The sequence below is a fragment of the Caloenas nicobarica genome, chromosome 5 (genome assembly GCF_036013445.1).
Source record: "Caloenas nicobarica isolate bCalNic1 chromosome 5, bCalNic1.hap1, whole genome shotgun sequence".
NCBI lineage: Eukaryota > Metazoa > Chordata > Aves > Columbiformes > Columbidae > Caloenas > Caloenas nicobarica.
The window spans coordinates 57,460,394-57,487,216 of NC_088249.1; the positions used below are offsets into that span (position 1 = coordinate 57,460,394).

General features: G+C 43.2%; 2 protein-coding genes across 6 annotated transcripts in view; one reads left to right on the forward strand and one right to left on the reverse strand.

The window, feature by feature from the left end:
- Positions 1-26,823, reverse strand: part of SBF2 (SET binding factor 2) — a 315,579-nt gene that overhangs the window by 272,023 nt on the left and 16,733 nt on the right. The window lies entirely within an intron of this gene.
- Positions 4,488-7,525, forward strand: ADM (adrenomedullin). Of its 2 annotated transcripts, none has more exons than XM_065636052.1 (4): positions 4,488-4,575; positions 5,161-5,271; positions 5,536-5,676; positions 6,192-7,525. In XM_065636052.1, exons 2-4 carry the CDS (start codon positions 5,174-5,176, stop codon positions 6,493-6,495), a joined length of 543 nt encoding a protein of 180 aa, XP_065492124.1. In that variant the 5' UTR covers positions 4,488-4,575; positions 5,161-5,173; the 3' UTR covers positions 6,496-7,525. The 2 variants fall into 2 exon arrangements, with proteins under 2 accessions (XP_065492124.1, XP_065492125.1); XM_065636053.1 differs by having other exon boundaries at positions 6,195-7,525.

The window sequence follows — 26,823 nt, forward strand, 5'->3', positions numbered from 1 at the left end:
CCTTCATGATCCTCTAGACTTTAATGACTGAAACCCACAAAGCTGTTTTCAAAACACTGAGTTTTTTGATTAAAAGCATTTCTGAAGTAGCAACAAAGGAATGCAAATCCTAATGAAGCCACACATTACCCCTGTGAGGTGTACAAGGTTAGAGCTCATCGTTGTAACTCCTAGGAGGAGATGCTGGCGTTGTTCAACAGCACAAAGCTGAGATACGCAATAGTTTACAAAAGCAAGGGATGATGTTCCGTACAGCTAAATCTGGAGGGAAAGTTTAAAGACACTAAGAAATTACCTAATTTGGAGCTGAAATGGGACCTTGGGGTTATCATATCTGCACTCATAAAAAGGTGCAATATGGAATAACACTCTCACTGCTCTTTTCAGCCAGCACCTCTGGCAGGAGAATATCACCTAACACTTTTCCCAGGGCATTAGCAAGTGCTGGATCAAGAGGAAAATGTTACTGACTGATTCCCCAGTACTACTAACATCCACTTTACAGCCTTGCTCCTTCTTCCATCTAGACCGATATAGCCAAATCTTGGTTAATTTATAAGGCATGTCGTAAGAAGTGGCACATCTTAAGTAGTCATGTAACAGGAAGGACACCGTTCATCTGGGTTTGAACACAGCTGTGTACCTGCGTGGACAGCAAATGGAGTCAGCCATCTGTAACTTACTTCCTTAACTTCCCTTCGGTATAGAGCAATCTTATGTTCTTATAGGACAAATGAGGAAGTGGAGCAGACAGATTGTTTGCTCACCTAAAGTCTAACGCAATGTCAACTGAACTTTCATCCAGACCACCAGAAACATAATTCCCTCTGTTGCAGCAGAGCAGCCTGGCTCCTCATGGGAGATGAAGGGGCTCACAGAGCAGCAGCTCTGGGTGGATACCAAGGCCTAGGTCTCCAGAAGGACCCAGTCATCAGCCACATACTTATCCCAGGGGAGGAACTGTGGGGCTGCAGCCACTCCAGGAGGCTGAAAGCACACAAGGGACAATGTTGCCACATGCAGATTGTGTGCTCTGCACCAAAAAGATGTCAAGGTTCACAATACCTTGTACAGTCTACTCCTGCTTCAGGAAACATAAAGGTCACACTCTGCCTGCAGTCCCTTAATCTAGTGTCACCCGACGCTGGAACAGGGAAGCAGCCACATCCCCGACCAGGTTTTTCCTTAACCAGTGTGCATCCCACCCTCATTTAGGAGGCTTTGTTTGGTATACTCAAACCTATCAGATATAAGGCTCATCAAAAGCACCTCCAATGGGACTACCAGAAATGGAATCATGCCTTGTCACTGTGCCCTTGGCACAGACAAAGCTGGCTGAGTGCATGCACTCACAGCAAGGCTTTCTTTGTGGAGCTTGACTGAGGTTTTACATCCCTCATGGGGTATCATTCTTCTCTTAGTATCATCTTTCCAGTGATTTCATACAGCCTGAAATATAATCAAGTATATTCATACTCATGGCATATAAGTTCAGTAATATTTGTTTAAACACAAAATGAAACACACAAAGGCACTTCCACTGGCTTTAAAGAACAATTTTCTTGCAAAATCAGTACAGAATATTTGCCTCCAACTGATTTCCCATTGATGCCTACAGATTTTAGACCTTTGCTTTTGGAATAAAACTCAGCCTGAATAAAAATCTTTACAAACAGCAACTGATCTTCACAATCTGCCTGCCAGAGCAGATACATCTTGTAAAGTCTTTTGCACCTATGGCAATGCCAAGAGTTTGAATTACATGCCCAAGATAACCAATAAACAAGAGTTGGATGTTCTTCCAGGCCAACTTCCCTGCCACGGATAAGGCAGCATCCAGTGGAGACCCTACACTTCAGAGGAGAGCCCAGTCTTGCTGAACTGCGTGGCATTGCCTCAGAATAACAGTTTGTGAAAAATATTTCCATAGAACAATCCATGTTACTTTTTTTCAATATTGAAGTAACTCACTATTTACAAAATATTTTTTAAAGTGTCCACTGTTATCTCGTAGTACAAATTCAGTGACTATTGCTCATTTCCAAACTGCACAGGAATGCAAGTGCTTAGGAAGAACAAAATAAGCATCTGAACAAAGAACATGTTGTTTTGTGTCACACTTGAACCAGCTTTACCTGCTGAAGCCCTTTCACAAATCACATAAGCAACAAACAGATAAGTTATGTGCTAAAGTTTGCCACCTCATGAACTAGAATGAGCTAATTCTGTATCACTAAAATGACAGTGGTAGTCAGTGTGGAACTCATGTGAGCTGTGTTACTACTATTGCGATTATTTCTAAACCAACATAGAATTCTTTCTGCATTATTTGCCTAAGAGTATACAAAATGCACTTCCCGTTTAGCCAAGGGTTTTAATGAGGGATTTTCCAGCATTTGGGGAAGTGTGTGATTTTTTTACTGGAACAGGAGACTTAATCAAAGCAATGGTAATCACACAAAATCCTGCCTTCTCATTCGGAAAAGTTAGATTCAGTTTCAACTTCTGCTGATCGAGGAAATGCTTGAATTCGCTCGAGCCTGAGCTGCCTCATGAGGTCTCTAAAATCCAGTAATCGTGGTCTGGTGCAGCTGTGCAGCTCTGGTCATGCTACAGTCCGGTTCTAGACCACCTCTTTTCCCATTTCTTCCTACCTGAGCTTACATCTCAAGTGTCTCGCACTGTGCACTTGTGCTCCGGAGCACGGTCCGTGGGGAGGGCAGCGGAGCTGCGGCTTCGCGGCACTGCCCGGGCCGGCGGGCGGAGGAGGCGAGGGAGCGCCCGGGGCTGGCCGGCTCCCGCTGCGCCCCCCGCCCGGGGCAGCCGCCGCGGCTCTCGGTGTCCCCGAAGCCGCCGCTGCCTCCCGCCCTGCGCTCTGGCCGGGCAGGTGCGGTGAGGAACCGATCTGGGCTTGCCTCGGCGGCCAGCTCACGGCCGGGGAAACTGCCTCGCCCCGCGGGAGCTGCGCCGGGGCCTCGGGGAAGACAGACGGGCCGGCGGGAGAATGCGATGGACAACAGCTCCGGGGAGCGCTGACCCTCCTGCCTGCGGGTGCCGGCGGAGAGCGTGTGAGGGACGGAGGGGCAGCCGGCCGGGGTGGCGGCTCCCGGGCCAGCCTGACCCCGTACAGGTAGATGCCGGTGACAGAAGCCTCCAGATTCCTGGATGCTGCTGGCGAAGGAGAGAGGGAGCACCTTAGACCTAGTCAGCCGTGCACAAGAAAGTTTCCATCATCCCCTCGCACATACCTCTCCAGGGTGTTGTTTATATACCGCGGTTATCTAGAAAGGCAGAGTCATGAGTACATACTCACTCGTGATTTTTGAAACATTTTGCTTGGGGCAAGATTTAAGAGAATCATCTCGCACAAGCTAGTCTGTTCCCTCGCGACTCTCTCTCGCTGGGAAGGGGATTCTGACGCCCCAGGGCACAGGTCTCTTGGGGCATTTCCCTCGGTTCCGCTAAATTGCGACAAGTACAGAATCAGTCCATCTGGTGCTGGCTTTCAGCACCCCATGCGAACCCGGACCTCTGCCTTTCTGCAGCACCACGGAGCTAAGACGTTAAAGACTGTAAAAAAAAAAATGGTGGGCAGACTGAGATTTTGCTGCTGGCCAGCCAAAATAATGCTGTTAGAGACCTTGATCCTGCACTGGTTTAGCTTGATAACCGGGAAAGTAAGTGCACTTATCTATCTGGAGGTTTGCGGACTGGGATAAAACAACGCAAGGCAAGTCATCCCTGGCGTCCTTAAGCATTTGAGTGACCCTGTGATTGCCCCAAAGCAATACTGCTTCCTTTGTTCAAAGGTACAGAGTGCGCTCTAACCTTCATCTTCCAAACCCCTTTAAATTGTGATTTATTTGAATCGATCAAGTAAATCAAATACATTTTATTAGATAAAAAATGAACCCAAGTTGAGTCATAAATATTAATGATGCCTGATTTGTCACCTCCTTACGTGTGTAAAGAAGGCTGGCGTTCATTACAGTTTCTCATTATAATTCATGTCCAAATATGGATTTATTTTTGGAACTTGGGTATTTGATGGATTTGCATGGATTTTGAAATTGATCGGATCTAGTTCCTACTTCTCTGCTTCCACCCACCTGAAGTTAAGATGCCTAGAATGAGAAATTATGCTACAGATCGTGTAAATATAATTTATATCGGCAGTTAAAAAGTCTGTCCCCAGTAAAACAGACCGAGGGGCTTATCAGATTTTGCAAGTTATGCCATGACCCGGAATCCACACCTAAAAGCTGTCGTTATAATTAACAAAATACTAAGGGGGTTGTTGAAGGTAATTTTTAATAATCCTCTTATTTTATCCTAGTATGGGTTGCTCCCAATCCACACTAGAATGATTAAGAAGTGCTTGGACGTGGACGTGGGCGTGGGCCCCCAGCCACGCTAAGGTCCACCCACTTCCCCCCTCTATAAAAGCCGTGGAGCGCAGCTCGGCAGTGGTTACTTCAGACACACAAAGAAGGAGTTCTCCCTCCTCAGGAAACCCTGCAAGTTCGGATCGTTACTACAAGAACATTTGTCTCAGTGGATTATCCTCACTGTCAGGTAAGAACTATTTTTCTTTCTCCCTCAACAACGACAAAAAATATGCAGGGGAGGCGGAGAAGAAGTAAAAATCTACTAAATCTGGACTGTTTTGAAGAGCTTGGAGTTATGCTGCAGAGTCTTGCACTGGCTCTTGGCATCAGCTGCAGTTTACAACATAAGATCCAGAACTAGCTAGTTCTGCGTGTGAAGTGGGAAGATGAGCTATCGGGGATAAACTTCCAGGCAGCAAAACACTTGCTGGAGTTTGGAAACGATGCATCTGATAGCCAGCTCTCTCTAATCTCATGGGTTTCCTAAATCCTAGTGCAAGCTGCTGGGGGTATTCTGGAAATCCTGCTGGTTTTCAGCCGCCTCTGCAAGTAAAACTCTCAACAAACGTAAACTTTGGAGGCTCTGTTATTTACTCTGCGATAAGTTACTGAGCAAATATTAGCTTCTGGTTCATATCGCACACAAAGTCCCCGGTAGCCTGGGGGCTCTCCGAGGGAATGAGCTCTCTGGAATCACCAGAAATAAAGGACAGACCTTACTTGACTTTTATTAGCATCCGTGCTTACAGTTCTTTTCTTTTCCCTCCACCAGGAGCACAGCCAGAATGAAACTAGTTCACGTAGCCCTGCTCTATCTCGGTTCTGTGACCTTCTTCGGGGTGGATGCTGCAAGGGTGGACGTAGCGACAGAGTTCAAAAGAAAGTGAGTATCGGAGCGCGCCCTCCTGCCAGCGCCCAGTACCGCTCGTGGAGCTGCGGAGCCCCCGCGCCGGCCTCCGGCCGTGACCAGAGGGACTGGATTCCCTGCGGGAATTGCACAGCTCCTAAAAGGCCTCATGCCCTTTCAGGAAACATCCCAAAAACCAAAATCTCGGCACTGGCAAAGATTATCGCCCCTCTATTTGGTTTGGCTCCTGCCCTGCAGGCTTGCGCTAACAGGCTGTCCTCTTCCTTGCGCTCCTTTCAGATGGACGAAATGGGCATTGAGCCGAGCCAAGCGGGACGTGAAGCCCTCAGGCGCTCTCCGAGGACTGGGGGCAGCCGCCGACGTGCAGTCGCTCATACGGACCCAGGACGTGAAGGAGGATCCCCGACTGTCGCATCCCAGGTAAATTCTAGCCCCTTCTGGGCTCGGGCACTTGCTCGTGGCAGTGGAAAGCATCAGGATCCCCCCGTTTCCGGGTGCTGAGGCTTATTCTCGCTATAGATCCCCCAAACCCCGGAGATAGGTCCTGCCCGGGCTGCACATCGCGTTGAAAGCAGCCTCCCGCCTCCCTTTCCCCGCGCTCTTCAGCTGGCGGGAGATAGTAGCGCCTTTACTGTGAAAGTCAAATATAAATAGTAACTTGAGCTCTGGATCCATAGATAAAGTAACAGCCATAAAATGCGGGGCCTCTTCTCCCATCAGCAGCGAGCTCTACTCTGCGACCAGATCGCCCCTCTCCCGCCGCTTGGCGGAGGGCAGAGCCGGGGGGTGGTGGAGGGAAGTTTTGCACGGCCGGGACGGACCCGCCTCCGCCCCTGAGGGGTCCCTGCCCTCCCCGCCCCAGGCCCACCGGGTCTCCTCTTCCGGAGCCCCACTGCGCTCTTCTCATGCCCGCTCTCTCTCTTCCTGCCTCGCAGCAGCCGGGAGGATGCTCACATCCGCGTCAAGCGCTACCGCCAGAGCATTAACAACTTCCCCCACTTCCAAACCATCCGCACGGGGTGCCGCTTCGGGACGTGCACGGTGCAGAAGCTGGCCCATCAGATCTACCAGCTGACCGACAAGGATAAGGACGATGCTGCCCCTGCCAGCAAGATCAGCCCCCAGGGCTATGGCCGCAGGCGGCGCTCCCTGCCCGAACGCCGCAGCCCGCCGCGCTCCCCCCAGGCCAGGCGGCGCCCCCGGACGCGGGGGGCGCATCCCCTCGTCCTCGGGATCTGAATACCGCACTACCCGGCCGAGGCCGTCTCGGGTGGATGGACTGAGGCACGAACGCTCCAGAGGTCCGCCGCTGCCAGAAGGAGCACCGCCCGTCCGGGCGGGACCCCGGCGCGCCCTCCCCGGGCCGGGGGCGGCGGAGCGGCGGGCCGCACCGCCAGGGCGGGGGGCGGCCGGTCCCGCGGCGCCCGCCCGCGCCCAGAGCGGAGAGACGGCGCGGGGAAGCTGTGAAAGCCCATGGGGACGCGCAGGGGCTGCTCCTCCCGCCCGCCGCAGAGGCGAGGCGGTCGCTGACTATTTACCCTCCCCGAGCGAGGCACTGCTGGCTCCCGCGCCCGCCGCCACCTGGGACTGGAAGGCGCCCGGCCCGCGGCCGCCATGTCGCCCCTTGCACCGCCGCTGCACCCGGGGCCCGGGCCTTCTTTGCCGGCGGGCTGCGCTCAGAGCTGCCCCGGCCCCGTCTGCCCGCAGCGGGGGTTGCTCAGGGGAGCCCCGCGGCTGGGAGGACCCGCCGGCGGGCGCCGGCCGCTGCGCGGCACCCCCGGGCCCGGGGACCGCAGCCCCGGCCTCGCCCTCTGCCCCCAAGTGTCGGAGGGTGCGCGATCAGCCCTCGCAAGGACAGGTCCCCCACATCTGCTCTACCCTCTGCGTTATCTGCACCCGGCAGGGAATCGGACACTCACTAGTCCCTGCGGGGGCTGCGATATACTTGAACGTCACAGAGAGGAAAAGTGCAATTGTACGTGGTTTTTGTTAATTATAAGTGCGGTGTGTGTGGGTCATGAGATATGTATCAATATTTAAGATTGTCCGGTGTTATGTCCTGTTTGTATCTTTTTTTTTGGAAATATATTTTATTTTTATACGTTTTATATATATATATATATATATATGGCATAAGGGCATTTTAGAACATTGTATCCCCTCTATTTTTCATATCGTGAATGTCAAACGTTAAACTCTTTTTCCATACCCTTTTTTATCTTGCATTCCAGACTGGTGAAAGATGTAGAGAATATATCAGCTGTTCTCCATGGGTAATATGTGAAATAAAATAAACACTATTACATAAAACAGTTCTGTTATGTTGTCTTTAGTGGGGGCGGGTGGTCAAGATAAATGATTTCTTATTGTGTTCAGTCCTGCCCTTACTAACCTAGCATGGCAGCTCTGTGACAGACCAGAACTCCTCAGCAGCCACCTTATCTAGTCAAATCAAGTACACTCAAAAGCAAGCATGCATCTTAAAATCCCAGGGCAGATCTGTTTAGAAGGTTCTAAGGCCTTTTCTACCCTCGTGTTCCAGCCAGGGCTGAAACGTGTCACAGCTTGGATTGATCGTGCAAGTTTATTTTTTGCCCTAATTAATCAGAGAAACAACTGCACACTTCAACATTGCACAACAAAGTAACAGATTTATTGAGGGAACATGTTCCAAAAATGGTCATGGCAGCTTCCAAGGTTATTTATGTTGAAGGATTTCCTGGGCCACAGTTCAGGTTAAAGTTAAACGGTGACCAGTTCAGTGCGGGCAGAACATCTTGGATAAAAGCTTAGCATTAGGGATTTTGTTGTTTTGTTCTTTTTTACTATTATTTTTTTTTCCCCTCTCTCTTTTTTTTTTTTAAGAACAAATTCCAACCACAGACCAGAAAACGTGAAAAAACCTTATTAGTGCACCAACAGCACCATCTATTGGTGTCTACTCTTCGCACGTTAAGAAAATGAACCTCCTAAAAACTAAACAAGTGGATTTGAATAACGTCTTCGGTAAAACACACATTTCCCCTGTTTTACAGTATCTCTGAACATAGCTAACATGCACAGGAGAGGACTGGGGAACAGCAGCATTTAACCTAATACTAAATGCCTAAGAAACATATATTTGCAAGAAAAACTCAAAAGAACTGCTAATGATGCCTTTCCAGGAATACTGCCGGAAAAAACAAACAAACAAACAAACAAAAACCCTCAAAACAAAAAACCAACCCACTTGGGTAGGAATCCAGCTGACTAGATACCTGGCATATATTCATGATGATTTTTCTCCCCAAAGTTTTGAAGTTCTGCTCAGAATTGCCTGGTTTTAGTTACTTTCCTAAACATTTTCAACTAAGAATTTCGGAATCTTGAGAGGTGGATTTTCCACTTGAAGTGGGGTTTTTTTGGTTTTTTGTTTTTTTAAAGTATATATGTTGACACTTGCCGGCTTTAATCACCATCTGTTTGTTAACAGCTGGAAGAGAATTTACCTCTCTGCTGCCGATGGCCTTTCTGATCCAGATTTTGTAAGATGTAAGGGATGATGGCAAATGTGTAATCTTCAGCACAGATTACAGCTGCTAGCTCAGAAACAAGCAAGTGGCTATTCTCAAATCACAAAAGATGTTGAAATTAGAATAGTTGCTGCTTATAAGTTTCGGGGTGCTTGCGGTGGGAAGTTACAATGTGTGGTTGAAAACATGATCCTACTTAAAGTACATAGCACAGCTGAGATGACTTTAACAGAACCATACAATTCAATAGATACAATATTTTACTTATGGGTTACACATCTAGCATCTTTGTCATCTAAACTTGGGACACAAGGCTGGATTGGGCTATGGCATGCTTAAGTATGTACATGCCCCCTAGCTACTTTTGTTCGTATTGGTCTTCATTTACTGCCAAAACCCACTCCCTGCTTAAAATACATTTTCTTGTTTCTTTCTTTCCCTTTCACTGATAGAAGGCACTTCACTCGAAGCTGAGAGATCCTTGGACCAACGGGACAGGGCTAAACCCAGCAAGCCGGTGCTGTGTGGCACAGAGCTGACCTTCCTGGAGCTGAGCAAGGGCAATGTCCATTTGGAAGGATCAAGAGCACCACCTGCTGCGCTTGTAGGGAGAAGCGAAACTCTGTAGTTGGCAATAAACAATAACTAAAGAAAAGGTTGGGTTTTTTTCGTTTTAAAAAATTCGCTCCATTCTCCCAAAAATCTTTGAAAACTTGTCTTTCAAAGTGTAAAGACCAAGCTTTTCCTCTTGCCCATGCAGGAGATATCACTGAAGAACTTTGGCTAAGCATCTTTTCACTACAAACATCCCACAAAGCAAAATGTTGGGCACTAGCCTTTAAATAGTGGTTGAAATCCATACATGAACCAGATTAAAATCTCTGAGGAGTGTGAGGATTTTGAAACCCCTGAGGTTTCAGGGAGAACAAGACTGAGAAACAGTATCAGCTCAAGAAAACGAGCTTTCTCTTAAAGTCCTAGAAGTTCAAGAAGGGCTGTGTGCTTAGGTCAAGGTCAGCTTATGGTCCAATGTGATAGATGAGAAGTGGAAGATGTCATCAAATGCCTCCAAAATCAGGAACTTCTGTTTACACAACACCTTAGTTTAAGTATTAGTTTCTAAGAACAGGCTGGTGCTTCACAGGCCAGCATTTCAACAGCTGCTCAAAACATGACTATAAGTTCAAAGTTCTAAATTAAAATTAAGTTTCACAATGGTAAATATATATTTGAGCAAGAATTCATCCTTATCCACCAATCTGTTCAAGAGTGGATGCCAAAGGAGTGGTCACCGTTCTCAGCAGAGTCTCCACAGTGTCAGGATAGTTCATGGAATATTCTTTAAGAGTTATTATTTTGTTTTGTATGTACCCTAGAGATATCCTATGGCAAAGAAAAAGCACTTCACTATAGACATTTTTTTATTACCAAAATAGATTGAAAAGGCTATTTTTATCTCAGAAATATTTTTGTGGCTCCATTATTAGTGCTATATGGAATGGTGGCAAGGGGCCTAAAATGCTGATATATTAGCACTTTCCAATAAAGTCCTAGTGCAGGTCTCCTAACCTGGAAGAGGGAAACAAGTACTTATTTTTCTTTCTCCAATTGGTACCAAAAAAACTTACTTCAAGCAGCCATATCACATAGAGGACTACAAAAAATGTTTGTTCTCCAGTTACATAAGAAAGTGGCCAAAGAGTTCTGCCACTGTTACCTAGGAACAACTTCTACTGTATCCAAAAAGTAGAGACACCGGTGTACTTTTAGATGATTATCAAAATCTGCAAAGCATCTTGGTCTGTGCTAATAAGAACTGCAGTCAGGTGCCAGATATAGACTTTTTTCTGCAAGTACAATGACAGAAAGGGGAATACTAATGAATACTTTGGCACATATGAAGCCTTTTCTGGCTCATTGAGTACCCAAAGGACAGCAAGTCATAATTAAAGCCAATAACGGCAACTCCAGACAGCCATCCAAATATTTTCCTTGTGCCGTCAAGACACCGTTTTATATTATCTCACATCATATTTAAGTAGTGTAGAGCACACAGGCATCAGGAGAAAAAATTCCAGCATGACTGACTACAACTAATAACTAAATCCAATTATGCCTAGCTAAAATTTGTTTATTGTGTTTACAAGGGCTTGCTTTTATTATCCAAATATTTCTTAAAGAACATTTTTTTCACCAAATAATTTGTGTCAGCTTTGAAATTGTTTTAATTTTTAAATACTTGGTTCTTTGGAGCAGGGCCATGTATCCTTATGAGCAGAAGGAGCATAATTTGTTCATGAGGTAAAGAGCTTTGCTATGCAAAAGACTTTTTACTACATGCTATATACACTAGTCAAAATGCTCGATAACTATAACGTCTCCAAATGAGAAACAAATGGTTCCATGAAGACTAGAATCAATGTTAACAATTGATAAGACTGGAGCATTTTGCTTCCAAAAATCCCAGCAACAGCAATAGCAAGGAAGAGGCCAAGTGAAATCTTTTGACTTCGTTTGATTTTGTGATAACTTTTACCGAACATTTAACTAGACCTCTTTGAGTCTTCCATTCACTTACAAAAACCTGGGTTTTTCCAAAGTCAGGAAAGATCAGTCCAACCAAGCTAAAGCCAAATATTTTGTAATTAATTCTGACTCCCAGAATCGGATTGCAAAATAAATGTTCCTCCAATAGTTTCAGTCAACTATCACCTCCCAGATCTGTCAGTTTTCAAATTGCACGCAACTTTTCCAGCAATTATAAAATGGTTTATATTTTCTTCATACTTTGCTAACATGGTGTAGAAATAAACAAACAAAAGTCTGGGTCTTAATCTCTGATGTCCAGTAGTATTGGCACAAACAGGAGAACAAACATAATGGATCTTATCTGTTAGTTCAGGAGCAAACTAAGCAGTTCATCAAACAAACATGATTATCGTCCTTTTAATAGGTGGTTACTGTCACAGGAGTTATCATGAAACTGAAACACTCAAAGACTAAAAGGCCACCATGTAATTCATTCCACTGCTGTTACAGAAGAGGACAAAAGGGTGTGTGGGTTTCTCATTTGCCCTTACATGACCTGACTCTATTGTGGCTCTCTGCTACAAAGCACTGAACTCTCAGAGGCCACTCCACTTCCCTGCAGACCCCTTTCAGGAGCAGGTCTGAGTCTGCGCACTGGAAGAAGACAGCTGCACCTTGTAAAGTAAATTTGCTCTCCTTAGAGACAAGGAAAAAGTGAGGGATTGCTAAGTCACTTTTTCTAAGTCATTTTTTTTTCCCTGGGACTGTGCAGCTCTGCATCTCATTCTGCATAAGGAACAAATTCATAATCTGGCCCCTTATTGATAAACAACATGAAAAATATGTAACTGGCATATATCATTAGTCTCCTTACTGCCTACAGACATCAGACATTCTGGTGGTGATGAACTGGTGAGCCAGATAGGAATCTCAACACCAAATCCCAGGCCTAAGACTGATCCCATCTAATTGAAACAAAACTTCTACTGACTTCAGCAGGAAAAAAATCTAAGCCCCAGCTTTCTTTCAAAAACATGTCTATTTTTATACTGAAAGACCGTATTGTAAGTTTTGCTTTATACTTCATTTATTCACAAGTTCTGGTTCTGAAGCCTGAAGAAACTATTGAAAGGTAGAAGTAAGGGACAGGAACTCTATCAAAAAGATGTAACTCAAGTCTAGACTCTCAGTTCAATCTGAAATGAGTTCAGCAATGTATGATCATTGCTGCTCCTCTTAAGTGGATGTGGTGCTGCTGGCAACGGCAGCTTCAAACAACATACATGTGTCAAGCGTGGAGCTAAATGCGTTCATGAGTAGGGATCGAATCCCAGAAACTTCCAGTGCTCTTGTCCAAACCCCAGAGTTCATTTTTTACCTAATGCAGTAGGATTTTGGAGTGTTTTAAACACTATTGATTTTATATAGTAGCATTTCCTTCCTCCTTTCTCTACTAAAAAAAAACCCCACAACAAAACAAACAAACAAAAACCACAAACAAACAAACCAACCCCACAAAACCAACTCATCACCTATTTTGAAGCCTCAGGAAAGGATGTATCCAGACAACTAACTCAAATGAGAGAGTGAGTGCTGTACATAGCTCACAGCAGAAATTGGCAGTCAAAGCTCCTGTATCAGTCAGGGTGCACACACACACAGTCTAGCACTTTGTGATAATATTTGCACAAGGCAATCAGTATCTGTTTAATGAAGGATATAAAAAGATTTGCCCAAAGAAGTGATTCCTGCAGAGACACAGATGATTTACCGAGTGATAATTCACATCGTCTCACCCCAATCCGATTTCATTAACTCCTGGTAATGGGGAAAAAGCCCCCCTCACATTACAAGTGCACGAGGGACATTAAACCTGATTTATTGTCTTAACCACACGACAAGACAGACAGAAACAAATGATACGTTTTTTCCATGGAATGTTGTTAGAGTGTGTGTACTAAGATATTTTTCTTCTTCTACTAGTCTGGCACATCTGTACAACTTTGCTGCCATCTGCTGCCTTCTAAAGAAAAATAAATCACTCTCATTTAAAATTATTGCTGGATGTCAAAGTGGCACAGTGCTGCTGCCAGCAGGGAGGCCTGTGTTTAAAAGAATTTTATATCTGGCTTGGGCTGGTTACTCAATTTGCTGAGTAAGGCAGAGACTCAAATTCTTCATTCCTCCTGGGCTTTATTCAGAAAAAGCAGGAACAGCACAATACCTTTACATATTCTGAGGAGATGGAGAAAGGATTTTTTTCTGTTCTTTCTGGTTTTCTGAGCAAACTCAGGGGTTACACTCTGTGCAATGGATGTCTGGATACTTCTATCCTGATACCACTTTTGCCACTGTGGGCTACCAAGAGAACAGTGAACATAACAGCGCTGTCTTGAGAAATAATGTTTCCAAGGTGTGACATGAAGGGATCAAAGGAGAATGCTGGCTCCTGTGTGCTACAGGAATTACCTATTTACTGATGAGTAAAGAAGGCTGAAGTTAGAAAGACCAGTACTGCCTTTTCAGAAGAACTCATGATTGGAGAGATGTACACGTGCTCTTAATTTCTAGACATAGAGCTTTTTAAAAGGCAGGAAACAGAACAGCGTGATGAATCAGACTGACCTGTTTCTCCCATCTATCTAAATAAGGCATAAACAATGCACTGCCTCAGTAGTAGGTGTGAGCTGTCAGCTTCTACGATCACAGAACTGAAGTTGTTCCTCTAACTGTTATAAACAACAAAAGAGAATATTTTCTGCGATTACATTTTTCTACTGGATTGAAATCACAGTCATATTTACTCTGATACAATTATGTAAGTATATGTACTTAGTATAATATTTATGTTTGAAAAGGGTTTCAAAATGATATTTCAAATTCTGTTTCCGATCCAGTTTTGGTTTCCAGTTAGCATTCTGTTCTGCTCTCTGGTTAAAAACACAGCAGTTTGAAGTCACCAGTCACTGAATTAGTCCAGATTTTAACTCTGGCAGCTCTTATGTGCTCAAAGTAAATGTGACTGGAGAAAAACAAAACAAACCAACAAAAAGATCTATAATGGAGAAAGGGACTGCAAAAGCCTGGTCCTTTTAGAAAGAGAATAGGTGCTGTAGGCCAAATCAGAGATGCTGAGGGGGAAAAGTGATCTTCCAGCTCAGCGTCCAGCAGCAGCCAGAGGTCAGTATGTTGGGCACCATCAGGAAAGTTACTGAGAACATGACAGAGGGTCAGCCCGGCGCTGTACAAAACCTGGGTGCACCTCCACCTTGAGTTCAGCACACAGTTCTGATCCCTACATCACAAGAAGGACAGTGGATCTACAGAGGGTAGAGAGAAGAGCAATGAAAAGGGTTGAGGGGATGGAGTGCCTGCTTTCTGAGGAGAGACTAAAAAGGCTGGAACTGTTCCATTTGGAAAGGTGAAAGCTGAGGAGTGATTTAGGTTTATAAAATCATTAAGGTGGTGGATAAGGGGAATACAGAAGTGTCATTTATCAAATCCTACAAAATTACAACCGGAGCCAGAGGGGGGCACTCTCTGAAAATAGCAGGGACGTGGTTTAAAACTGATAAAAGAAAACACTTTTTTTACACAGCAGTTAGTGAATTCCAGGAATTTCTTGTCCCAAGAGGTTGTGGAGGTAGGTGGCATCAGCAAATGCAAAAACAAATGAGAAGATATCTCAGATAACAGTATCAAAACAGATACTATAGAGAATAGGCAGAGGTGTGCTTTTAAAATCTTTAATCTGGTGATGCTGGGAGAGTATGAGGAGAACAGACCACAGGAGGCGGCCAGGTTCATCAGATGTCTCTAAACAGTATATTTGTTCACTGCAGGAGACAGCAGTGGCAGCACATTGGCCTAGGCAGACTACTGCACTAACCCTGATATTTTTTGTGTTCTTATAAATAAAGCTTCTGTGTTGAGAATCTCCTCCATGCAAAAAAAAGCTAACCTATTGTGCTGTACTGGGAATGTGAATGGTGCCAGTGCTGTAGCAGATGTCTGGAAAACTGTCTAATGAGAGCATATAGGTACAGAAACACATCTATGCAGTAAGAGATATAATACCAACAGGATTGTTCAGCCTATGTATCCACACACCCTCCAGGACCAGCTTGAAACTCTCTAGGATTGTAAGGTTAGAAGAAAGTTAACTCATCTCTGTGAGGCCTTGCAGTGGAAATAACAAAAGAGAAAGACTCACAAAATCTCTGGACGTGAGGCAGAACAACTTGCATCGAAGGGCCAGTAATTGGAACCACTATCACAAATAGTTGGGATGGTTATAGAAAAAACTGACCAATTTAACTACTTCAAGGGTGCTGCAGAGTGGAATAAAACATATTAATGGGAACTTTTTTTAACCATGTTGTACTTTCTCTTAATTGCTGCTTGTTTGGAAACAGTGTTTTAATGCTTTTTTTCATGTCAGCCACTGTACAAGACAGAAACCACTTCTTTCAACTTCAGTTACAAACAGCAGAGGTCTGTGATGTGCTCTATGAGCATAATTGAAGTGAACAATATTCAACAGAAGAAAAAATGCATGGGCAAGAAGCTTATTCTTTGCTTTCATGTGCCTTGCATATTTTTGAAGTCACAAGTTTTTGTTGATTAAAGAGTTTTACTTTTACCCTGCTTTCTCACCAGCCTCTCTGCTGCTGAAGGATGAATACGGAAAGTGTTGACCTTTCTCTGTATGTTCCAGTTAATAAATACAAATAACACTTTCTTGTAGCTGTGCCCGGTTTGGATAAAACACAGTCTGATGGATACTGTATCCCAGATGTTACATCTGATAATTAAGCAGCTTTAAAATGTAACATAGCCGAATGTTACTAAAACCACTAAAATAAAATTAAACCTTCATCCCTCTCATATTTTTTTATGCAGGAAAACATAGATTTTTGCCTTGAAAAGGTCAGTTGAAAGAAGAACCATAATGAGTTAGAGGAAGGTAACTTTCAATTCTAGCTCGTCTGTGTTAAATACTTCACAATAAACTGCTCATCAGTTGCTTATCATAGGCAAAACAGTCAGCTGGTAAGCTCTGCTGATTTTGTGTATTTTAACACACTTCTAGTATGATCCAGAAAATCCAGGCGAGAGGTAATATATGTGACCACGACTTGTTATCTTAAATGGTTTCATATGTGGTATTTGCTCCAGTTATTTGACATGACTCAAGTTGACCTCATTGTTTGTATGCTTGAAAGGGAACAATTATGCAACTACTAAACAGTATGGAAGACAGCAATACCATCCAAGACGGAAAAGAAAGCAGGAATGCAATGTCTACCAAACTGTCAAAATGTCTTACACCAACATAATAAGTATATTTTCTTTGTATGGTCCTGTATTACAGAGGAGTGAAAAAGCTAACATTCATGCTGGTAAATCTGGGTTAATCAACACATCTTGTATTTCTTGTAGTCATTTGGAACCTACGATTTGTGTGGTTCTCACATCAGAACATGAATATTTTCAGACAAGTTCCACATTTGCCAGAATAACAAAAAGTGAAATAAATAAAGCAGATAATAGTCACACTAAAAATAGCATCTTATGACAATGCTGCCAAACGATAACGTACATGAATTGATGCATATGTATTTTCAGTCATAAAATCGTTGTACATACTTAATGTGAGTTTGGCAACATCTTAAGGAGGATGTTGGAGCAAGTATATCTTTAGTTTTACCAGTGGTTTACAAAAAACACTGATGAAATAACACAGCATTAATTAAAGCTGAGCAAGACACAAACACTGTAACTTTCTTCTTGGTACTAACCTTCTTCTTGCAGAAGCATTTGTATTAACAAGTTAGAAAATGAAGGATGGAAGAGTCCTGGAAAATTCACTGGTATCTATTTAATCTGATTTTGAATTTCTTTATTTTAGTTTTCCTGGCACCAATTTCAAGTTTTTGTAAGTGAAAACATGTAATATCTTATGAAACTGCAAGGCATCCTCTGCAAACTATTTTGCTAGATTTAAAATAACCTCGAAGCTTTACAGAGGTTTTTGCTGAGCAGACAGAGGTTACAAGACAAAGACTTTCTATTGTTCTGAAGCCGCCTATCTCATCAAACGTCAGTAGTTAGTGAGTGACTGAATGGCCAACACCCAGCTGAACCAGCACAGCAGGCAGTGTGCTAATGCTTCAGAAAGGTAAGTACTTTCTGCTGATTCCATAATGAAACGACTTAAAATGGGCAGCAACAGGCTGCTGGAGGCACTTTAAGAAAAGGTTAAACCATGCCACAATTGAAGAATTTTTAGGCATTCTATACTGATTCCAGTGCCCTGACTAATGCCCACACCGGAAGAATTACATGCTGTATTCCCTAGTTCTTCCTCCTATTTCAGTATTATCTGTTTCCCATTCTACAGGTCTCTTGGGATGTTATGCATGTCCAGGAAAGTGCTCCAGTGAAGTACTGGAGAAAGAAAATTTCAGAAAAAATAGCAAATATCTTTGGCTATCACACAAATGCCCAATCGACAATGTATGCTGGTTTGCTACCAAGCACAATCAGCTTTCCTTGTCCTACCAGTAGAATCGTTGATGCACATTGAGAAGACAAGAGGCTAGAGAATATGACAAAATGTTCTTCTGGAGCATGGAGGCTGCTGTTGGCAGCTCTGAGGGAGGCAGACATTGGTGCCTGAGGATTTATTACAGTTTTCCCCTGACGCTAGACAACATGGTCTTGCCTCCAGATACTGTGTTTCTTTCAATATATGAGTAGGAAGATGAGTTTTAATCAGCATGACTTTAAAGCCGACCAAAGCAAATACCAATTACTGTCAGTCAGCATGGCGATTACAGCTACCTCAGACACATTTCAATAGAAGAGTAGTTGCTTTGTTTATGTATTAGAAGTGGATGGTAAAGGAAAGCAAACATCATGATTAGCTCACAGCCTAGGCATCAAGAGGAGGAGAAAAATATTTTTGCTTACCATGACACATTTGGTGTTTTGTTCTGGATTTCTTGGGACTTCTCTCAAACCTTTAGAGTCACAGACATGAGAGAGAAAAGTAAATGGATCACATGGTTGATCAGAGTGCTTTTGTCCGCCAAATAGCTGGGGTGGAACCATACCAAACTGCAGTTTTCAGGCCATGGCATAGCCTTAGATTCTTCTGTTCTGTCCTGTTCAGCACAGTCTGGTAGTAACTGTGCCCAGTTATATCCCTCACAGCTGCTCTTTCCCAGTCCAAAAGTGATACTGCACTTTGGAACCCAGCGCTTCCCACTGAGCCCAAAACCCCACACTGATACCCTGAGGTGGCACTGCCTGACAGTGTTATCCTGAGCCAGAAGGTAACTATGTTCCCAGACAAGCACTGTCAAGCTTTTCCATTTAAATAGCACTCAGCCTTTCAGGGCACTTCCTCTGTAGTAGCAATGAGGGGAGACTTCGGCACATTTGTAGTGCTCATTAGCTCAGGTGTTCTCTCCTAAGTTCATTGCTATGACATGATCCATTCCCTGTTGTGGGTTTCAAGATGATTACCCCAAGCAAAATGCCTTGAGAAGGTAATGGTTTTCCTGCATGTGTCTAGGTCATTCTGACCTAACCCCTTTCCTGTAATATTGTCAGACAACTGGCTAGCTGCCAATGTGCTCAATGAATTTAAAATGCCATTAGAAAGATTATAGTCTGTGTTCAGTCCAGATTTCCTCCAGCTCAAACCATTGTGAAAATGCCTGGAATATTTAAATATTGCTTGCACTGTGTAGAGGTAGAGGAGGATTTCTGTTTCTGTTGACTCCTGTCTGAAAAGCTCCTCCAATCTCTAAGTTATTTTCATTCATGTCTAACATGGAAGATTTTTGAAACAGCATTTAGCTAAAAAGAGAAGCTGACATAAAAGTGTATGCCAGTTTTCCAACTGCTAAATTGCAATTACTTTCTTGCCTCACTGCCAGCTATGAAGAATGTGGCTACACAGATAACCTAGAAATGGATATAATAGTCTGTAATACAGCTGCACTTGACTAAATATTTAAGTAATTACGGAATTAGGAAGTTGAGCCTGTATGATGGCACCGTCTGTGAGCTTGTGGGGACAAATCTCTTCCTGACTTGTTAAGTTACCTCTTTTAGCAAAACCTTACTCTTCCTGGGCTTGGTGACAGATTGGGCTTTTTTTCCTGTACTACTGTGTACCTGACATTCATTTTGTAAAGTAGTAGGACTCACTGGGCAAGGAAACAGTTACCACTAATCACAACAAGGCGAGAACGGGAAACAAGGATACTCTGGGGAATTTGGGAGCCAAGTAGACGTGAAGAGGCTACACCTTAATGGATTATGTCATGTCCTCCCAGGAGCAATCCCTGAGCCAAGCAGTTCTGTGTCGTTCATGCCCACTCTGGTATGTTGCCATGCAGAGTGGCTGCCTGTGCCTGTGCTGACAGCTGGGGTGTGGTTGGGCAAGTGGGACTGTCTGGATTCAAAACAGCCAGGGTTCAGTTTCTAAATGAGAACATGGAGACTCCAAAACAAAAAGGGCTAGGAGGGGTCAAAAACTTGAAGAGTGGGCACTGAGAGCAGATAGGCAAGGAGAAAGAGACAGGCCAGACATAACACAGGTTAGAGAACGTGTAGTAGCAGACAGTTCTCAGGGGAGAGACCCAGGAACCCATCAGTCTGTAGAGGAACACAGTGTGTTGTTTACACTTCTACAGAAACAGCAACACAGGTTCCATGTGAAATAAAAGCTACCCAGAAAAATATATGCAAATAATAACATACACTATGTATAACAGTGCCTAAACCAGAAGACCTAACTAGTAGTTAGGAAAAGATATATCTGGTTAAAGATACCTTTTATTGATAACAAGAATTAACTAAATGTATCTAAGAAGTCATAAAATGTATAGGATCCCAGAGTATCACAATACTTAATATTAGACTTATTTAGCTGTGGACATGTCTATAAGTTCGTGGAATGTCCAGGTAGAGGCATTAATGTCCATCTTCATTTGTTTGCTGCCTAAGAAGAGTATCTGTGCTCCTAATTTGATTTCCAAAGCACATACTTGCTCAGAACTGACCCTTGAAAACTCTAAATGAAATCTGCATGTGTAGGCCAGTGTTTAGGTGTTACTGTTTATCTTTGGAAAAAGTTGGTTGGAAGTTTAAGAAAATGGGAAATGCATCAAGTTAGAATCTTTTTCCTATTACCTCTTGTAGGAATCTCTAGTCTTCATGAACTCATGTTTTTCTTCAGCAAATCTGCAAATAATTTTCAAGGAAACCAAAAATATTGTATTAAAGTTCCAGGACTATCTGTTTCTATTATTTTGGTTATTTTTCCTCTATATACAATTCTTAAAATAGATATATATGCACATATTTAAAAAGGTTAGGTGGTGCATGCAGATATGGCTTCACTTGGACAAAAGACTTTAAAATTCAAAATTACTTGAAAGGCAAAGTGGTAAGAGAGAAGTAACAGTTCATAAAGACTGTTATATATTACAACAGATAATATTATTTTTAGAAGTTATAGGCTTATGGTTTACCTTGCTGAATTAAATACAATTAGCAAAATGGAGCTCAGTTTATCTCCCACAATCTTCAGGTTTTCTCCAGAAAAGTGCCTTTTCCTGTTCCATGTTCGTCTTTTGTTCTTCATGTGCTATTTGATGGATCCCTTGGCTGACTTTTTCATTACTAGAAGGCACTGAGAAGAATATAGAAAATAGAAGGATTTCCTGGTCTCACTACAATATCAAGGCACACTTTAGCCTTGATCAGCTATGGCAGGGAAGAGGCAAAGCCTTCACCCTGAGAGGTATAATCTCTGCTCCCCTTTTTAACTGGCCACTGGAAAAAGCCCATGGCTGATACTCTTTTCTTCAGGCAGCATCACAGTTTGTCTCACTGTGCTTTGCCGGGATGGACGTTTTTACTGAAGAAGTAAGAGAAATGTCCATTGTCTGCAAGCACCTTTCAGTGACAAGTTTTCAAACAATTAGGCAAAAAAGTGTCAGGGAGGACGTAGGTTTTTGGGGCTGCCAGGCAAGACAAACCACCTTCTTCCTGTGGCTCCAGTGACATGTTTATGTCTTGCTTCTGAAAGCTCTGCAGGAAATGATGAGACAGAAACCAGTTTCTTCTGGCTGAGAGCAGTTAACCTTTGGAAATCTAACTTGTGTATTACAGCAGAGGCTTTGACTAATCTGGTACTTTGAGGGAATCTTCGTGAACACAGACACAATGCAGTCAGTTAACTGTCTCCAATGCCAACATTGACAGACTCTTCTTGGCCGCACACTAGAAGTCCTCTCTGGGCTTCTGAAGCAGCAACCCAGCTCTCTCTGTCCTGACGCTAATTGCAGATATGTAGCTTTCCCCTAGTCAGTGCTTCTGGCAAGGAAATCGTTACTCTTGCAAGAGTGGAAATGGGAAAACCTGCATTTCTCCAAACTTGTCTGGATACCCAAGAGTCAGGAGGACTCTTCTAACAGACTGCCAGCTGGACCAAGAATAATGAAGTTCCAAGGTTTAAACAGTGGTCTGCTCTGGACATTCTTGACGTAAAAAGATACTTTTGCTCCCCTCCTCTCCAGTTCAGTCCTCCCACTCTTTAATTTTTTGGTTCTCTTTCTTGGACTTCTACAGATTAAAAACAGAAAACAAAGAGCATCCCTTCCCCCACTTCAGAAGAACACTTTTTCCTGCTTTTCTTGGCTGAGTGCTCCTTTCATACTCAGCGGGTATTCCTGGGATATCTCCCAAGGCAGGCTCTGCACAATGGCCCAGCACCAAGAAGCGTGGCTGTCTAGTGCCTAGCAACACCAACATGACATTGTGTGCCTTAATTTTATAATTGCTTTCTCTTAGGTAGGATGTGAACTCAAACTGATCTCCAGGACTCGTAACCACACCAAAATCTCCTGAAAGAAGCAGACACTTCCATTGGCCTCAGTTCCCTTTCTGAAGGTTCCAAGATATAGAGCCCATTTTCTTTGGTTTTCATTCATGCAACGAAATTCCAGAAAGCAGAGCAAGAGTTTGTTTCCCAGAACTAGTTATACCTTGATGGATAATTTGGATTAGGGCAAAATTAAATAAAAATCTCCACAGAACCACCCCCCTCATTCAGCTGTATGGTCTTATTTTTAAGTAGCAATTGCAAACTTGTGTTGACCTCAGCGGAACCAAGATTTCATCCCAAATATGTTACCAGTGCAGATGACTATCTGCCAGTGCACTGGAGATCTGTGATCCAGATTCTCAGAGTTTTTCTAAGAGTTTGAAATCAGAGATCAATTGCCACAAACATCTTCTGAGTAACATCAATGAGAAGCAACAGTGTTCTAAGGGAGTTGATCTTCACAGTAACTGTTTCGATTCACAATGTAGTTAATTTCTGGATCATACTAGTAATTTAGATACCTTGGCACTATTTCAAAAGCTGGCAAGATGATACTTGAACTCATATAATTCATAAGTATTCATAAGTATTAGGAGAGCATATTGTGGTAGCTCTGACCAACAACTGAATAGTTTGGCAAATGTTCTTCAGTCCTTCAGACACAGAGGACAAACAGAGAATTTGGACAGGGATACACTTCCATTTCTTGGCCATGTCACGATCTTCACGGGTATAAAAATGCATCCAACTTAAATGAAGTTGATCACAACATTTCCATAACATCTGCCCAATAATGCAGTGGGCTGACCTTGTCTGGCTGCCAGGTGCCCACCAAGCAGCTCTATAATTTCCCTCCTCAGCAAGACAGAGGGGGAGAAAATATGATGGAAAAAAACTTGTGGGTCAAGATAAAGGCAGTTTGATGAAGAAAAAGTAAAGACCACACGCAGAGGCAAAGGAAAAACAAAATATTTATTCTCTACTTCCCATCAGCAGGCCATGTTCAGCCATCTCCTGGGAAGTAGGGCTTCAGTATGCTTAGAGGTTGCTCTGGAAGATAAATGTTGTAATAACAAATGCATCCCCTCTCGCCCTCCTCCTTTCTTTTAGCCTTTATTGCTGAGCAGATGCCATATGGTACGGCATATCCCTTTGGTCAGTTTGGGGTGGCTGTCCTGGCTATGTCCCGTCCCAGGATCTTGCCCACCCTCAGACTATTGGCCTTTGAGGGTGAGGGGGGATACTGGAGAGACAGCCTTGATGCTGTGGGAGCACTGCTCAGCAGTCGCCAGAATACTGGTGTGTTAGCAACACCTTTCTAGCTACAAATACAAAGCACAGTACTATGAGGGCTGCTGTGGGGAAAATTAACCCCATCCCAGACAGATCCAATACAGATAGGTTTGTAATTTGTCCGGCCCTTTAAAATTTTGGAGGGAAAGTTCAACATACAACCAAACTTTTGGTTACCTATATTGATTTGCTGCAGACAAGAGATTGCCAGTTGCCATGATAAATGTTAGTATTTTCCTTTGAAGTTGGGTATTTGCCCCCTCTAATATGTGAAGATGTTGACTCACAAACATAGGCAGATTTAACTGATGGTGACCTTCAGCTGCCTATTTTTGTGATTGTTCTTTGCTTCCCACATAGGGAAATGGAATAATCCATCCAGCCATTTCTAAACTGTTCCACTATAAAATCAGGACTGATTCTACTTCTGTTAGAGAATGTGGTGATTTGGGAGCATTTTTGCATGCGGTTCAACTGTCGCTGCAGTAAAGGTGACAATCTTTGGAAGAGGCAAATCATAGGCACTGGGAAGGCCTCCACTTCCAAGCTGAGTCCCACTGTGCTGAATCCCACCGTGTCACTGTTGGGTGTTACCAGCTGTCTTCATTTCTATATGAGAAATTAAGAGCATATTGTTTATGAATCTCAACAGAGGACTTAATTCCTCAGAAGGCTTGGGATATGAATAATATCTCTCTGTGACAGACCAATGGTGACAGTCATTCGTAGACTGTATAAAATATACATTCATATTGGCATTTAGAAAGCAGTGGACAAATGCTGAACTTATGCTATTCAGTTGCTGATTCAGAATGAAATACATTACCAGATCACTCTCATCTAAAATGTAAGAGATAAACAATTGGACTATTGCAATTCAGCATAGAGCAGTATCTGAATGTTGACATGAAATAGGTCAAAACTGGTTTAAGTTTTCTATAAAGAAGGTTTGCAACATTTTAGCTGCATAACCTAAAGATACCTGTCTATAACTATAGTTTTATAATTAGACTAAATCTAGTTTTTACATTTTGTTAAGCCTTAGTTTATTCAATGATGGAAACAAACAAACAAACACTACAAGGATTGGATCATCACTTTGTAATCTGCCCTGAGTAAAGCAGAGGCATGCAGTTGTCTGTGTCCCCAAACTAAGAAAACTGCTCCAGTCTTGCACCAGATGAAAGTGAAGTCTCTTTAGTGCAATGGTCTTAGCATAGGATTGGGGAAAGTGAATCAAAGCCTCCTCTGTTCTGCAGAGCTTGCTTTACCTCTCTTACCTGTAGGATTAAGCTCAGCAGAGAAATAAAGGGGACTCTATGCTCACTTACATGTCCATGTAGGGCTATGATAGGACCTGAAAGGACAACTTAATAAATTGGCAGACACACCATCAAAACATCAAAAAAATGCTTGGTTCTTAACAGCTTTCTCATGCTTAGTAAGGCAGGTTGGGAATTAGAACCCACATCTTCCACTGCCTATCCTTGAGTCCTAAACAGAAGAGTTATCTTGCTGTTCATTTACATAATAAATAAGGTTCTGGATCTCTCTTTAATCAAAACTTAGAATCAGGTAGCTTATTTGGAAATATGAAGAGAACTGGGGGTCTGATCCCACATGCATATTGGGAATTACATAACATACTGCAAAGTTATAAAATAACTGGTGATTTCTATGTGTTTTAAGATTAGGCAATATGCGTGCCTGATTAACATTCCAACTTACAAAAAGCCCGGTAAGTTCCCCGTAAGTTATGTAAGAATAATTTTAAAGTATTTAATGAAATAAATTATTTTCCATTAAAGAAACTGGGACAATTCTAAATGCCTTCGTATGTTAGCCAGCTACAAATATTTTATCATAGGAACCACAAAACTTATCTCTAATGTTCAGGAATTCAGCATTATTACTTTTGTAAAGCATGTCATTCCCAATAATTCCGTATTAAATAAATGTACTATTAACTTTCATAATAAAAGTACAGAATTGGAACTAAATTGTAATTATATTGTGTTCTTTAGCATTTTGTTGAAGGTAGGCTATTTTATAAGCCTTCACTGTTCATGAGGTTAATTTAGCTTAATTTTGCCATCACATATAAATGGCTCTTTATTTTTTTCTGTTCAAATGTTGAAGTAATGGGAATTAATCTTCCAGAATCACAGTCAAAGAAGGCTTACTGCACATTTGCAGACCCACAATAAAAGGAGCTGTAGCCATTTCCAGTGCCATTCCACATGGTCTGGCCTAACCCAGCCATGGAGCTTACGGCTTTCATAGTGGGAATGGCTGAATTAAATGCATACCCATTCCTTCAGCAGTCTCAGTTTGAAGACTGATCCTTTCAAAAATAAAACCAGAAGCAGCTCTCACTAATATGCCCATCTGTAGCTGATGTAGAGAACACTACTTCCACTACCTTCTGCTCTAGGGATTGGAAACTCCAAGAGAGGAAATGCATGGGAATAGGCCATCTCTCTCTCAAAATTTTTACAAGCAACCTGGGGGAATTCTGACAACTGAGGTACACCTATAAATTACCATCACTGTTTGTGACAGCAGATAAGCACCAGCAACTCAATTTATAGTCCTGTCTTCAGCCTCTAGATCTCTCTTGGTTCCCCTACATCTCCAAATTCCTGTCAGCATCAACTTACAAATGCTGTCTCTAAATGATGTTCCGAATGATTGTTGCTGCCCTCCTGGCAGTTTTGTCACCCTCTGTGGCTGGTTCCTTTTCCCCCTGCTCCAGAATCATTATCCAGGTCAAGCCTTTTCTTGCTGAATGGAGTTTGCAAACTCCCTACGTCACACTGTGACAACTAAATCCACTGAGGACTATGAGCCAGATACATTCCACGACATGCAGTTCCAGTATTGCCTCATGCATCAGACACTCAAGATGGCACTCAAGACAATCTGCTCCATAACCTTCCCTGGCACTGAGGTCAGACTGACAGGCCTGTAGTTCCCCTGATCCTCCCTCTGGCCCTTCTTGTAGATGGGCATCGCATTCGCCAGCTTCCAGTCAAGTGCCCCCCCTGGTTAGCCAGGACTGCTGACAAATGATGGGCAGTGGCTTAGTGAGCACCTCCAGCAGCCCCCTCAGAACCTTTGGGTGGATCCCATCTGGCCACATAGACCTGTGCATGTCTAAGTGGTGTAGCAGGTCCCTAACAATTTCCCCTTGGATTATGGGGCTTTTGTTCTGCTCCCCATCCCTGTCTTCCAGCTGAGGGGGCTGGGTACCCAGAGAACAACTGGTCTGGCTATTAAAGACTGAGGCAAAGAAGGCATTTAGTACCTCAGCTTTTTCCTCAT

Bases quoted from the DNA above. Each gene is read 5' to 3' on its own strand.
- ADM (XM_065636052.1), top strand. From the start codon at position 5,174: ATGAAACTAGTTCACGTAGCCCTGCTCTATCTCGGTTCTGTGACCTTC. The intron at 5,272-5,535 runs GTGAGTATCGGA...CGCTCCTTTCAG, and splicing joins GCGACAGAGTTCAAAAGAAA to ATGGACGAAATGGGCATTGA. The intron at 5,677-6,191 runs GTAAATTCTAGC...CCTGCCTCGCAG, and splicing joins CCCCGACTGTCGCATCCCAG to CAGCCGGGAGGATGCTCACA.